The sequence below is a fragment of the Lytechinus variegatus genome, chromosome 3 (assembly GCF_018143015.1).
Source record: "Lytechinus variegatus isolate NC3 chromosome 3, Lvar_3.0, whole genome shotgun sequence".
NCBI classification, from domain to species: domain Eukaryota; kingdom Metazoa; phylum Echinodermata; class Echinoidea; order Temnopleuroida; family Toxopneustidae; genus Lytechinus; species Lytechinus variegatus.
The window spans coordinates 49,704,756-49,721,202 of NC_054742.1; the positions used below are offsets into that span (position 1 = coordinate 49,704,756).

Sequence of the window (16,447 nt, forward strand, 5' to 3'; positions counted from 1 at the left end):
AAATGTTCAGGATATTACAAATGTATAATTATACAGGATTTTTTCAAAGTGTAAACTTTTTTTGATACGCACAATAGAGTATTTTAGTTGCCATGTGTCATGGCGTGCTGATTCTAAACACAGTTGCAACTGACGATCGTCTGTACACACTTTTATTTGAAAATTGGCTCGTCTGAAAAATAGGTTGCAAGCGATCAAACTCCGCTAGCAGCCATTTTCTCATGTGAGAGACAAACGCTTTCATTCGGCGGGCTCGCTTTGTTTAGAACCAGGCCACCATTACACCCATGGCAACTTACCCTAAGTGACGTCATCGCTTCGGTATACCCTCTATTAACCCGCTTTTTTCTAGCTGCTAAAGGTGCTTGGTGCATTCTGCATTCAGGAAATTACTCCTGTCGGGTATATCCATTACCTAATGAGAGTGAATGTCGCTTCCAGAGCTCGGTGCATTAAGTTCATCGAAGTTAGCAAAGTTTCATTCTTATTTTAAGTCGATCAAAAAAGATGAAAGAAATTTTAGATTGTGCTATAAATTATTGTAGTACAGTGAATGATCACATGATGGATTTATGTAGGGGTGCAACCAATTGCACTTTTTGAAAGCGTGGATTGAGATTTATAATGAAGATAAAAATGAGAGCAATAAAAACTGATATCATTTATATGCGAGCAAAAAAACTACCAGAGGCTAGATAGTAAAATGTATAATGGCTGAAGTCCATTTTCACTACCATTTATGTAAGTATTTAGGAAGATGTATAACATGAATAAAGTGTCTGGTCTTTATTATTCAATTTGTCGTTATTACGCCTAACTTGCAGATTTAAAAAATTTCGCATTTTCATGATTTTTAACACGTTTAATTAGGTAGACACCCAGGTAATTTCTTACGAATTAAGCAAATCCAACTATAACAGTAAACGATCAGAGGCTACAAAGTACACTATTGTACCATCATCATCCAAAACATTATAGGGACTTTGTGTAACACAGGAGGGGAAAGATCCAGAGAACTGGAGAATGTTGAATACAATATGATTCAATCGGAATTAAAATCATTATTAGGATAAAAATTGTATATAAAAAGAACGAAGCAACGCAACCGTCTTCCATTCGTTTTAAGCGGGAAAACCATCATTTCAATTTGTGTTCTCGGAATTTTTCCAGTCCTATAACGCACATTCCCTTATACATAATATAAACTGCTCTATACATAACAGTATTGCAATAACGTTTGTTATAATAATGCTCATGATGATGATGATAGTACCTATTATTTGAAAAGTGCAAACGTTTTACAAAGGGAGGGAAAGGTATTTGCAAAGAAACAAAACATTCATATTTCAATACATATATATATCAATGGGAATGGAATTAGTACAATGGAAAAGTACAATGGAAAAGTACAATAAAACACCAAAGCTGATCGTAAATTAAATTTGCAACTGGGAGGTTACTTGATGGTCTGTTCAATCATGTGCTGTTGATTATGATATATGATTATAAATACCTTTGGATTAGGGGCATACACGTTGAGATAGAGACAATCTTCATGTTGACTTGCTAAGTATCGAAGTGATGGAGCCTGAGCACAAGCTGGTTTAAAAGCCGTTGCATTGTAATCACCAGACCAGGGAGCTTTGGGAATAGGAGGCCTAAACCGTTCTGGCGGCTCAGCGTATGGTATACCCTATTGCATAAGGGATTGCATGATGAGTTAATCAGTACTAAAATTGATATAGTGAAGTGTATTTTGTATCGTTTTCAGGAATATGATATTTTTGTGAAAATCGTAGACAAAGCATTGTAAGATTATCAACTCGATCAGTGTCATAAGTCAGCAATTCGTTTTTAGTCTTATGATTTTCGTTTAGATATCAATGTTCATCTTGCAAATTATAACATGTTTGTTTACGGCTGTTTCTGGGTATGTACATGCCAGATAAAAATAATGATAAAGCCCCTTCAGGAATGGAGTCACATATAGACACGGATCCTCACGGATCAACACGGCAATGCCGGCATGATCCGGGGAGGTCCGGGATAGTTTTGCCCCAGATGACTGTGAACACGGCATTAACACGGCAGCTTCACACTGATCTACACGGATCATGCCGGCAGAGCACGTCATCAACACGGACCAATACGTCAGCAACACGGACCTACACGTCAGCAACACGGACCAACACGTCAGCAACACGTCATCGACAAGGACCAACACGGACCAACACGTCAGCAACACGGACATACACGTCAGCAACACGGACCAACACGTCAGCTTAAGGATGAACACGGCAGCTGTATTGACCAGCACGGCAAATTAAAATCTGCTCATAATAATGAGCTGATATTTATTTATTTATTTATTCATTTTTTCATTTTTTCTCATCCTTGTCGTAACATTATATTATGATGTTTTTAAAAAAGATATCAAAACTCAAAACTTCCAATTTGTGATTGAAAACCTTTTTTTTTTCGGGTACGATATCCTTTATTTGTGATTTAAAACCGTTTTTTATTTCTATTTTTTGGCTTGTCAAATTTTTGGCGGACGATTTTGCCCACCCTGTGGAAAATCCTAGGTACGCCATTGATTTGATATCACTTTATTGAAATCACAATAAAGGAAAGAAATTTTCCAATTCAATAAAAAACACAACAAAAATTAAGATAGGCCCAGGTCATGACACATAACTGTCGATGAAGGGCAGTAGTATAAAACTTAACGTACAATTTCGATGTAACAGGTACATAACATTTACATATAACATATTTAAAAAAAAATGAAATGTGAAATGATAATAACAGACAAAGTTGGGGTAAATATTAGAAAAAAAAGATAAAACGAATTATTAATACATGCACTAAGTTTACAAATATTAGGTTGGGGCCAATCGCCAAAGCGTAAGAAAATATCCTGAATCACTTAATCATTCATTTAATCATAAATAAATTAAGCATGTTTGTGTCAACTGTTTAACAACTACTGAAAAGTTCATAAAGTAAATAGCTTTGTAAAGATTTGATGGGAAAAAAGAACACGGACTGCCACGGATACTCCAGGCAGCCACACGGACCTACACGGCAGCTACACGGACCTACACGGCAGCCACATGGACCTACACGGTAGCCACACGGACCTACACGGACCATCCCGGATGGCTTTGACAACCCGGCAGTCCACGGATGACGCCGGATGTTTTTGACAGTCAAAAACTGCCGTGTTGGCCTCCCGGATGTTCAAGGACCAACACGGACCACCCCGGACCTCCAAGGATGCCCAAGGCGCCAACACGGATCTCTCCCCGGACCACCCCGGATCAGATCCGGGGTCTATATGTGACTGGGGCTTTATGGACTAAAACGTAGTTTGCTCGAGAGCCTTTCAAAAGTTAATGCGAGATCGAAATTAATAATGAAAAATAAGCAGACAACATGAACGCTTATATCTATTAGTTTATTGTATTGTATATTTTATATACTTTGGAGATACAAAGTGAAATGAAAGAACATAATTATGCGTTGTTTCCTAAAAAATAAATCCGTCAACGGGTGAACAGTAGTGGGCATAGAATTCTTTAAATCGTCAAGTTTTGACAACATCGCATCTTTTGTACAAGTTAACATGGTGCACTATTCGCTTGAAATTCTACACAGCAAAGCTAAATAGGTGACAAAGTGAATTATCTAGCTCAATATTACTATTCTGCGATGGATATTCATTAAACCAACGCTTTTCGATTATCATGCATTTAAAACCCACACCTCAGAATGTCTGGATATAACTGGATGTAAAATGACTTTAATGCATCTTATTTTGGACCCGAGTGTTGCCTTTTCTCTCCAATAAATAAAATCTGCCGGTGTTGGCAAGAAATATTAAAGGAATGATTTAGTTTTTCAAAGTCAATCCTTTATGATTAGGTCTAAAATTGAACAAGAGTTTTTTTTAGAAAGTTAAACATTGACATAATTTCGTTTTTATATGTTTGTAATCTTCTTACCTGGAATACGTCGACGTACTTTGTAATGTTTAAGAATTCATTCTCATCGAATAGCACTGTTTTTCCTACGACGACTCCTTGTGAGACACTCCTTCTCGGAGACTGTGCTGACGTAGTCGAAAAGAATACGATTATGACCAACACTTCGAAATATTTAGCCACCTCCATCTTTACGCTGATTTACACCGAATCGTCAATTTTAACAACTAAGCATATTAAGAAGCATTTGTAGAATAAAAAAAACACGGTGTAAACGCAGGCAGTGATATGGAAAGAAATAAAGTAGCGAGCGAGGTTGATAAGCGCGATTAATTCTTTGCCTCTAAATTCCAATTATGTTCTATATTCTTCACCAATACCATATGTCAAGGATGTCTACCTGATGTGAATTCGATTTAATCACAGTATGCATGCGATTGGAAATTGATTGGCTACGCACATTGACTGGTACTTGATGTGAAATCATAGAGTTAATGAAACACAATAAAGAAAGACTCAAGGGTTTGACAAAGATTTTGAGTTCAACTACATTTTTATTCAACAGTTATTCACATCTCTAATTTCTCCACCCTTACATGCTAGTTAAAAAAAAATGTAATGATTGACACTTTCATACTTTTCTATTCGACAATACATGATGAAAGTTGAAGTACCAAATAACTATTGGGGAAGTTAAGGGAGAAGAGTACGTAGAAAGGTTCTGTGATGAGGAGTGATGTTGGGAAGAGCTTTCCGTTACCGTTCTGTGTGAGAGTTTGTTACGAGCACCTCGTTTTAAGCGAGGTACCCCCCCCGGTGGGGGTGTGCCGCGGGTGAGAAAAAAAACGGGGGCATTGGAGCGGGCTTATTGTAAAAAGGAGGGTCCTCGGAACGGGCTTCGGAACTACAAATGTTTGTGAAAAAAAGGGGGTCCTTGGAACGGATCGCCAGCGTGTGAGTTCGTATATGCATCCCCATGGAACGGTCATGGATGATATGCCAGGCGCGGATCCAGGAGGGGGCCGAGCCGGCCCCGGCCCCCCCCCCCTATTTTTTGACAACCTGCAGAAAAAGTGTACTCTTTAACTTGATAGAAACTACGAAAAACAGAAAGAAAAGTAAGAAAGAGGTATTATAACCATGATGTGTAATTTACATGCAGCCTCCGACCCCGAAAGGAAATAAGAAAAGGGTGAGGGGAAGAATCGGAAAATAGACTTTATATATAAAAAAAATTCGCTCGCGCTTCGCGCTCGCATAGCCTGTGTAATGAGTCCCATTCAAGAGGGTTAATTGCCTGTGTAATGAATCCCATTCAAGAGGGTTAAATGACACTTAATATATCCAGTTCTTATATCAATTTGCTCACAATGTTTTAGCTCGCACATCAAGCTTTTATTATTTTGTTTGATTTACACAAATTGTTATATCAACATTTTCAGGCTCGCGCTGCGCGCTCGCATTGTTTGATTTGTGAGATACCTATCCTCTTTGGAAATTCTTTCGAAAATTTGTCAAAATGCTCCTTTATCTGTTTATCATGCCAGTATATCAAAAAAAAGCTCGTGCTTCGCGCTCGCATTTAATTGTTTGAGACACACAGCTTGTTCCTTATTTAAATAAATATGCGCTTAGACTGTCCAGTTTTCAGGTCGGAATATAAAAAATTTTGAGCTCGCACTCATTTAATTGGTGATACTTGTATCCTCTTCATTAATCACTAAAAACAGTCCTAATTGAGTCCCTTTTCACGTTACTATAATAAAATTTCGGCTCGCGCTTCGCGCTCGCATTGTTTACTTGGATACTTATCTTTGTTCATGATTATAAAAACTGCTCAGAATCTTCAGCTCTAAGGACATAAAATATCAAAGAATTTTAGCTCGCGCTTCGCGCTCGCATTATATATTAAGACCACATGAGATACCTTATCTTGTTTATAACAATAACAACTAACATATACTTAAAACTTCAGTCTTTTTATAGGACTACCCCCTGAAAAACCAACAAAAAAATCAGATTATAGCGGCCAATCAAGAAAAATTTTGATGAAAATATTTTTCGGCCCCCCTATTGGCGAAAGCTGGATCCGCCCCTGTATGCAGCTAGGGCGGCCTCTGCTCGCGGAGAGCTGAGGCGATGGAAGACATGCTCTGCGGCCGCTTTTCACCAAAATTGCAGCTCATTTTAGCAGATCAACGCGATGGGAACGGCGTAACGAAAAATATGCGAAGATTTGGAGCGGATTTCTTTCTTCTTTTTTCTTGATAAGAAGAAAATGCTATGCCTTGGAGCGGCTTTCTTTGTTTTTCTTCTCAATAAGACAAAAATGCTATGCCTTGGAACGGAAATTTGAGTGTAAAAATGGGGGTCCCCTCCGCGGCACATACCCACTATGCATTATATACTGAGTGCCCCCCCCCCCCCGGTACCCCGTGCCTTGGGTGAGGTAACCGAAATCCTGCATCTATATATCCTATAAATTGCCAGACACAGACGTTCTGCAGAGGGCCCTGATGGAGGGGCATTCAAGCCATAAATAAAGCTCGCCCAGCTCAGATGGGGAGACATGTTCACAGAATGCCCGATGAGCGTTTGCCAAAGAAACCAGCGAAGAGACTTCTCTACGGAGAGCTAACGGACAGCAAGCGCTCTCATGGTGGTCCGAGGAAGCGTAATAAAGATTCCCTGGGACCCGTCTTACAAAGAGTTACGATTGATCTGATCAGCCTCAACTGTATGGAAATCCATCCGTATGTTATATTTTTTGTACAGGAAATTTGCACAATGTCCGTTGTAAACAAAAAGAAGCGAACTAAGTTTTCAAGAAAACGAATGAATGTATGAATATACATCATATCTAGAAAATATCGTGAACAAACTTTCATTTTAGATGTTGACATTGTTGGCCGTTCGTAGTTGTGGTTGATCGGATCCATCGCATCGCAACTCTTTGTAAAGACGGGACCCTGAAGTTTCCTGTGGCATCAACGCCGAGACCAGGGAAGGAATCAGCAGATGATCGATCTGCCTGGAGCAACAGTGATGTGTGTAAAGCAAAGAGTCAAGACGTGTGGACTAGCAAGAATAAAAAAGAAGCCAGCTTCAAAAATATAGAGCAAGCGCCATCACTGTGCTTCTGCTTGTCAAATTACTCTGCACCAGACTTTTCGGACGAAGATTAATTGGTCTCTTCAGCCGTCTTCGAACCCGCAAGATTTTGTGAAGTTGTAGTCGTCATCGCAAGCGAAAAACAACAAAACATCATGTAGGGGTAAACCACAAACATCGCAGCTACTATGCCAGCGTCTAAAAATGTGGTGCATCGACCTAATAGTGCTAAAGTCACTATTAAAATTCACATTTAAGATCTGTAAATACTTTTGAAACTTAAATAACTTTTCTTTTGTTTGCATAATCATAAAATACATCGGGGTATACAATTATTAGATTATACGTTTACAAACTTTATACAGGTTAGAACTGATATGATTTTGCCAGCCTTTCCAGGACCGTACATGCTTACGTGTAAACAAACATGTCGTTACGCACAAATGCGCGTGTAATCGAGATTCAAAGAAATGTATTACTCTTGTCTTTCTCTATAAATGCTTATTATAAGAACACTTTAAATGCTCCATAAGATAACAAACAGGTACAATGATTAATTGTACCTGTTAATAATCTCGAAAATAAATCAACTTTGTGGTTAATTGTAACGACAATGACATTACAAACTGCCATCAATGGCACTCGTAGTAATCGTATGACATCGCTGAGCCGTTCCAACCTAATTGTGGAATAAATTTAGGCCTAATTGGGGTGAAATTCTGGACGAACAAGTAATTTCTGCAATCCTAAATCTAATATAAAACATCATCCAATGAGAACCAGTTTTAACTAAACTTTGACAATATATTAATTTGACGGCAATTGATTTAAATGCAGCTTAAGCATCTGCCATTAATCTTGGTGTTATTTTATACATATGGCAATATTTTTATACAATGACGTGAGATGGTTCCAAAAATCATCCCTTTATTAAGCACCCTTCCCCCTAACAATCCTTGTGATCACCCTGGCTAACTGAAAAAAGTCCACGATTAAGAAAACAAAAGAATGATAAAGAGAAAGAAAGACGGGGTTGCGATTTATGTACAACGTGTATTACTATGCCCGAAGGTGCAATCAAGTTATGCGCATTATTATGAACATCCGTTTTTGTAAGAAGCAAAATCCTTTCTCCATTCTTGCATCTTCTCCATCCAGTTTGAAAATCCATGTCTCCATTGTCTTTGGGAATCATCAACTGATTCTAGAGGATTCAATGAAAAATAAAACAATACTCTCAATTTATTAAAAAAAACGATCAAATTGTTATGTATCCATGCTCATATTTTCTGTATTTATTGCCATGTATTATAATGTTATGTCGTTCAAACAAGCTTATTTAAATAAAAAAAAATCAATCGTTTTCATAACTTTAAAAGTAATTATATTGATGTCTTCCTAGATGGCAATATTATTCAATCATTATGTCTCTTATTTGACGCGGGTATATTCTCGTACGTGCAACATGCATACTATACTTGAATCATGACAGAAGTTTCATGGAAGAATAATTTTACCGCTTATTGTGTTGCGGGGAACTTACGTGTCGAAAACTTAAGTTTCGGGAAAAAGGTATTCCAGAATTGGCATTCACTCGCCCTGTCAGCCCTGCCCTCTCCTAACTGCACATCCAAGATCTTGTGACGTAACTCTGGGATTGTAAATTCTGGCCATCCATAGGATCCATCGTTGGGTGCGACGTCAGCGTCCGACTGGCTGGGATTGCTGCAAGAAGGGGAACAATGTGTAAATAATACAACGGGGTGTTTATGTGATCTAGAGTTCAAACATTTAATCAAACCATTTGAAGGGACACTATGAAGAAAAAACAAACAGAGCAAAATTCACAACAAACCCTGTCTTTGCGAAGTTAGTCCAGAATCGCATCATGTTGACTGCGAGTGTCTTCTCATCGTCTGTTACATTTTGACCGTGGACATTGTCGAGTTGGTCGATGAAAGGTCCACCCCAAACGTAAAAGAGTTCCTCTGCATGTCCTGCACCTAACCATGGGGTAAATGGTAGAACGCCAACTACATGGAAATAGCTCCTGTAGTCAAATAAAAAATAAAGCCAGGTTTATATTCTTGGAAAATCACCACACTTCTAAATACCTACAAAGTGTTAATTAATCGAAGAGGGGGACCGAAATTTCAGCGTGAACACAGGGGCAATTTGTGGTAAGAAATTTCAGACTTTATAGCTTTTTAAAGAATAAAGAGCATGACTGCTAATTGAAGATCGTCTCTAATCCATACGCATCTTTCTCAGTATTAAGATTTTACTAGAGAAGAAAACTTGTGTGTTTCAGTGAACAGAATGTGGTAAATTTAATAAATTAATGCAGGTGGTATGATAACAATTTTGAAATTCATCCGCAACTTTGCTGTTTTTATTGACAGGACATTTGGGTTTATTACAGCAGGATGTTAGTTCTACGGTAAACTTAGCAGAATCTTATGTCATGTTTAGATAAATCACTGAATGGACTTACGAAGTTGTAACTGGATAGTTGAATATATATCGATAGACCGTATCACCTGCAGAGACATGCGCCCTTATGATAGCATCTGTAGGACACTTAAAGGAGAAATCCCCTACTGCATCCACTGCAGACTGAAAGTAATCAGAGTTCGGATCATCTGCAATAGACCAGTCAGTGTACTCATGGAGTACAGCATCTAATAGAATATCCATGCTGTCCGGGGAGAGAATGTTTTCGGCTATGAGTGTATTCCCAAGGAATTCCTCCAATTCGGACTGTTTGATTGGTGGTGGTGTTTCAGAGTAAGCGTAAGGCCAGAAATATTTTAGCCACAATTCAAATGTACCCTCGTCTCTTGTGGTTCCGGCCAAAATTGATGCTTTCTTGAAGTCTCCGTCGGCGTAGAGATTCATTGGTGTGTCTTCCAAGAACGCACCATCAACGTTTACACGATAGGACTGACCGTACACCTGTAAGCAAGTACAATCAATGGAAAATACGAGAAATAGATAAGTCAATTAACCTTCATCGTCTCTTAAATTGTTTAGAAGGGGGAACTAGAATAATATTATTGTAAGAAAAAGTCATCAGCATTCGTAACAACATATTTTATTAAGAAAAAATAACTGTCATTCTTGACGACTTAACCCAGCGTATGCCGAGTTACGTATAATAATTAAATCGGTTTCATTTGTTTCAACTTCTTGACATCAAGGATCGGGATCGAAGGATCGGATTTCGACATAGGTTGGTTCAAAGTTCCCTATTACCTGATCTGCTACAGCCCAAAGTTCACTGGACTCTATTGCCTGCAAGCATGCTACTAGATCAGACAGGGGTTTCAGGTTACATCCAAATGCTTGTCCTATCTTTTTAGCATTCTCCACCTCTTTCTCGGGGTTATCTTCAAAAGCCCATCCAGAGAATGCTGTGCCACTCTAAAAAGAAGAGAAGAGAAAAATGAAGAATAAGAAGCAGATACAGAAGAAGGAGAAAAAGCAGTAGTAGAAGAAGAGCAAGATTGGTCTATAACGCAATTCAAATTTCCTTTATTTTTTTCGCATTCTGATAATCTTACAATAGTACTTTTCATTCATTTTTATTGATGAAAAGACTACCATACGTCATATCCAATTCGGGCTAGCACCATGTGTGTTTAGGAGGATAAAATCATGATTAAAAGCGACAATTCGTCAGTTTTCTGATTATTTTTTTAGTATATCAAATTATATTTACAAGGATATATTATGTATACCTGCATGATGGCTTGCTGAAACAATCCACGGCTAAGCTTCGACAGCAAATGGAAACTCACAGAAGCCGAACCAGCACTTTCACCAAATATTGTTATTTTGTTTGAATCACCACCAAATTCTAAAAAAAAAGAAGTGTCAATATACGTAGAATATTACGAGCTACCACCATAATCTGCGAGTTTCTAAATTCTTAAAAAAGATCCAAGGCTGTTTTTTTATCACCTTATTCAATGTGGAAAAAAGAGTATACACTTTACATTTGATATAAGTCCGGGTTATTATTATCATTTTTTTACCAAGTGTCAATTAATTTTTAAAAAATGATTCATACCGCCAAAATTATATTACTCCTTTATAATCAGACAGCCGATAATTTCAGTGTGGTCCGAATGTAATTTCGATCAGGTAAATTATGACGGGCGACCCCACTGTATTTAAACAATTGTTTTACCCTCAACCCCAACTCTTTGCCGAATATTTTGGTGGCGCCGTTGTGATGTTCATTTACACAGTATATTTTTTCAGTACAATTTTTTCATAACTACATTTCGACAATAATTATTACATGTTTTTTGTAGTCTTTGTCACACATTCGATTCTCCTGCTCTTACATAATTAAAATGTAAAATCAATGTACGTTGTTTATAAAATGACATACAATATAGTTACTTTGCTTTCGTTCTTTGTATAATAGTATGAATTTCTAAAAAGAAGTGACATAAAACAAAAATGCGGTTATTTTTATGTGCACAGGTATAAAAAGTGAACTATAAAACGAAAAGGATATTTTCCGGAGGATTTGAAAATCCAATAATAATTAGATAGTATTGGATATTTCTTTAAAAAAAAACATTGCAGTTCTAAACACGGCATTCCTTATTATATTCATGATATGTTTGTACATGGATGATTAAATTCTGAAATACACTCTCGAGGAATATAGAAGTCATATTTAATTTTCACTGTTGTTGCAGATATGGGCCCAATTTCCGAAAAGGAGATTTGAACTACTTCAGAAGTTAGGAAGAAAATACCATTGCCTTTAAAACCCGACATCTAAATTTGAAATTATGTTACCTTCAATATTAGATTTAATCCATTGTAAAGCAGCGACTTGATCTAACATCCCTATGTTGCCAGGAGCTGCATCGCTTTCTGAAAGGAAAACAAACAGAATATCATAAACTATTATTAGCAGGGGGGGGGGGGGGGGGGGTAACTGTTTGACATCGCTAGTCTCTTTTATCATCATTAGATTACAGGTTCTTGAGTATTTTCAGGCAAATATAGATGTTTGATTTCCACTTTTTCCAACATAAATATATAACTTTTATGGCCAAAGATCGAACTCTGTCTTATCAATAAATAGTTCGATACCCACCTCATATTTTGAGTATTGTTTGCTCATATGTATACTAAAGGAAATTAATTATTCCATATCAGTGACATTATTTTTATACATTATACCTTACACATTACTGAATTGGATTGAACACATAGTGTTCATTTTAACATTCTAAGTTTATATCAAGAAAATAATGAAAGCAGAAAAAAAAGACATCAACCAACAATTATTTCAGATGGAATCATACTGATATCTGCGTGTCCGATCTGTTATCTTTCCTTCGATCAAAACTGCTTACACTATACCAAACTTTATGGAAATATCCGAACCAACACCGGTATGTTTAACGTGTTTGATACTACATAGTTTTCACATCGCGACACAGAACGCTTTCACGAACATACACAATACATTGTCAAAAACCCTTTATGACAATGTACTGCTAAGAAGTCTTTGTCGAAAATTGTTGAATCAAAACAGTAGTTTCGTCCCGGATTCTGGACAAACGACATATTTGCGTTTTTTTCGTCAGTTCCGAAACTGAGGACGAACTTCTGTTCCGGTCACCTATATTTACAAAGACCTCCCAGCTGTCCCTTATCATTTTGACAGGCATTTTCAATATATTTCCTGTGTTTTTGAATTTGCTACATTAACATTTTTTATTTATTTATACTTTAATATAGTCTAGCATGTCCAGGCTGGTCGTATATCTACGCATGACTTCATGTAGGACTGGTGACTAGCTGGAGCATGCCAAACCAGATTTTCAGTCATTTGTAGAACACATCACCAGAGGTCAGTTTGCTACTGTATTTTGTTCTTACTGGTAGTGAACGTTGCGAATACACCGACACGGTAGTTGATGACGACCACGATAACATCCCCAACGGCAACCAGAGGAACACCGTAGAAATCATAGGTCATGGCGGTTCCACTCGCAAATGATCCACCGTGAATGTACACCATCGTTGCAGCTCCTTTTGGCTATTTTTGTATGATTATTAAATATAGAAATATTTTCATTCAAATAGGCAGAGAAATGTCTCAAGATGTTGAAAACTTACTCCTAAGAGTGATAATGATGATGATGATAACAATAAGACTCTTAATATAGTGACACCACTACTACTAAATACAACATCTTCGGACAAAAATAATAGAGAGCGGGGCAATGCAACCGTCGTGTACGTTTTATGGGGGACTTTCACCTTCATTGTGTTCTTGTGAAGTTTCCCTTCCTACATGTCCTATAAACGCATCTTATCTTATCAAAGGTGACATCCATGATACAATAAGATCTGTGCAATATTGCAATAATGTAAGTAATATATTCTACTTGGCTGGTACTTGGTCATGAGTGTCGTTTCCGGAAGGGGGTGTTAATATTACCCCCTCCCAATAATGTAAGGTCGAATATCATAATGACAATTAAAAGAATAAGATAATATCAATGTCTATTATCATGGTAACAGTATTGATGGTTATCTTATTTACGCATGATGAACATTTATATTTGTTTTCTTTTCCTACTATGATGGTGTTCATTGCCATTGATGAAACAATTTCTGTTGGAAAATGTCACAAACAGATGGATATGGAGAAAGAAATAAATCAGGATGAAATAGAATACCCTGTTCATGATTATCTTAAAAAATATCCCCCTCCAAATAACAAAACACAAATAAAAAACAAACACGCGATTAGGATGTGCCCCGTTTATTTCATTACCCTTTCGAATAATTATCACTTCATTATGAAAAAAAACAATAGTTTTCTAAATACAGGTTCATGTTGTATAATTAGAAAACATTAAAAAAAAAATAGAATTACCCTTAACACCATGTCTGGCTCCCTAAAATTTTAGACTCGTTAAGCAAACCACTGATCCCCCTTTAACTAAAAGAAAAAATAACCCTCTAATTGTCATGTTGATTATGATATACTTTATAATCATAAATACCTTTGGATTAGGGGCATACACGTTGAGATAGAGACAATCTTCATCTTGAATTGGAAAGTAGAATGACGGAGCCTGAGCACACGCTGGTTTAAAAGCCGTTGCATTGTAATCACCAGACCACGGAGCTTTGATAACAGGAGGCCTAAACCGTTCTGGTGGCTCAGCGTATGGTATACCCTATTGCATAAGGGATTGTATGATGAATTAATCAGTACTAAATTTAAGAGTGAAAAGTATTTTATATCATTTTCAGGAATATTTTTAAACAAGTTCACACTTAGTTACCAATAATGCATATATCATTTCTATTTATTTAAAAGCAGGATAAAAGAGCATTTGAGATTAAATGCCATGCTCACAGGTATAGCTGCCGCGGCCGGTGATCGAACCCCAGACTTTTTTCATGTATAACCAGGCGCTTTAGACCACACGACCACGGCACCTCCCATATGGTTTTTCTTTATCAAGACTGAAAACAATGTTTACAAGCATTGTAAAAACATGAATCTATTAGCGGTATCAATATGACTCGATCGCTATCATATTTTTGTCAGCATTTTCTTGTTTATTTAATAATTTTCTTTTAGATATCAAAGTGCATCTTGAAAATTATTTATTTGTTTACATTTGCTTCGATGTACATTTCACGTAAACTCAATATAAAAATAATGGGCTAAGAGTATAAAATAAATCAGGTCCAATGTGCGAGAACTTTGCTAGAATTATTGTAAGATAGAAACTACAAATTAAAAATATCAAGGGGACGTGATTTTTTATATTTTAGTTTATGTTCTTGTAACATTTTTGTTTAAAGGTATTGTTTAACTTTGTGAGCAGCTAATTTAAAAAAATTCTCAAACCAAGATGAAACATGTGTACAAGTGCATGTATTAGAACTAATAAACCCTGAAAACAACCATTATTGAGAATGAAAAGCTAAAACTACAAGGCCAACCCCGATTTTGTAAATAGGCGTCTTATAGACACCTAAATGGTACACATAAGTGTATGGGATGAAATTAAGATGATGTTTCCGGTCACTTAATATTTCAATTATTGAAGCACTAAATAATTATTTTTGAACGCAATTTTTTCTAGGCTTCATTTTTGTAACATATCACAGACACAGGTGACAAGTGTGACCTTCTAGCTCAGATTTTTTAAAAGTCAAACCAATGTTAACCAATCACTTTAATTTGGTGATAATCATGGAATGAATAGAACATGATCATACGGTGTTATCCTTGTCAGCAGGTGACAATGTTGAACTTGTTACACATCAAATTGTCGCCTCGTGACAATTTGTGCTGCATGTGCCGGTCTCAATTTTTAAGCATATTGAGCCAATTTGTATGGAAGTTTAAAAGTGCCAGCTAGATGTTCATACAACCATCGTATGTCAACATCTTATAGAAGAGATGATCAGATGGCAAGATCTCGGATCTCGTCATGTCTACATCACTTGGGAGAGATGACCAGATGACAGGATCTCGGATCTCATCATGTCTACATCCTGTCTCGGGGTGACAATTTGTGGTGCAACATTAGTTTTGTAGTACATGTAGTATAAGTTAACAAAAAGTATTACCCTGTTATGTTAAAATTCTACGCTGCAAAGTCCCGATAAAGCTAAATAGGTGACAAACGAAAATCATCTAGCTCTATATCACTGTTCATGAAAAGGTATTCGTGGCACCACGCAATTTTAACTGCCGTCTTAGCTTGAAATACCAAAAGTGCATGTACTACATACAAATGCATCGTGTTTGGGCGCCCATGTTTGTTTTTGTTTCCGAAAACAAATCTTTGGCAAGAAATGTGAATTGTAAAATCTAAATTTAGCTGCTTTTTGAATGAGATGAAGAAGATTGAAATAAGAACCATAATTATTTTGGTGGAAGTCAAACATTATTTGATCTTATATTTTTTGTGATCACCTTACCTGGAATACGTCGACGTACTTTGTTATGTTTAAGAATTCATTCTCATCGAATAGCACTGTTTTTCCTACGACGACTCCTTGTGAGACACTCCTTCTCGGAGACTGTGCTGACGTAGTCGAAAAGAATACGATTATGACCAACACTTCGAAATATTTAGCCACCTCCATCTTTAAATAGCCAACACAGTATATAGCTAAAATGCAGGTCTGTAGAATTGGCAGTCATGTAAACAAAATAGTTTACAACCTCCAGTTTAATTGTTCTTTCTTCAACCGTAGCAATATTTGTATAGAGTACGAGGTCTAGTTGCCTGCCTATCCTCTATTGATTTATATTTCATACCGAATAATATGCTCTG

At 36.9% G+C, this 16,447-nt stretch overlaps 1 protein-coding gene across 2 annotated transcripts; it reads right to left on the reverse strand.

The window, feature by feature from the left end:
- Nucleotides 1–6,370: 6,370 nt before the first annotated feature.
- Nucleotides 6,371–16,447, reverse strand: LOC121411254 (cholinesterase 1-like). Of its 2 annotated transcripts, none has more exons than XM_041603868.1 (10): nt 16,089–16,447; nt 14,147–14,323; nt 13,011–13,170; nt 11,916–11,993; nt 10,838–10,956; nt 10,353–10,520; nt 9,592–10,052; nt 8,953–9,147; nt 8,641–8,822; nt 6,371–8,295 (listed from the first exon to the last, which is right to left on the reverse strand). In XM_041603868.1, the coding sequence occupies exons 1-10, from the start codon at nt 16,254–16,256 to the stop codon at nt 8,192–8,194; spliced, it is 1,812 nt and encodes a 603-aa protein (XP_041459802.1). In that variant the 5' UTR covers nt 16,257–16,447; the 3' UTR covers nt 6,371–8,191. The 2 variants fall into 2 exon arrangements, with proteins under 2 accessions (XP_041459802.1, XP_041459800.1); XM_041603866.1 differs by having other exon boundaries at nt 6,371–8,301; nt 16,089–16,445.

Excerpts from the sequence above, each read along its gene's own strand:
- LOC121411254 (XM_041603866.1), bottom strand. The coding sequence starts at position 16,256 with ATGGAGGTGGCTAAATATTTCGAAGTGTTGGTCATAATCGTATTCTTT. Across the intron at positions 14,324-16,088 it reads AGTACGTCGACGTATTCCAG|GGTATACCATACGCTGAGCC; the intron begins GTAAGGTGATCA and ends CTTATGCAATAG. Across the intron at positions 10,521-10,837 it reads TTCAGCAAGCCATCATGCAG|AGTGGCACAGCATTCTCTGG; the intron begins GTATACATAATA and ends TCTTCTTTTTAG.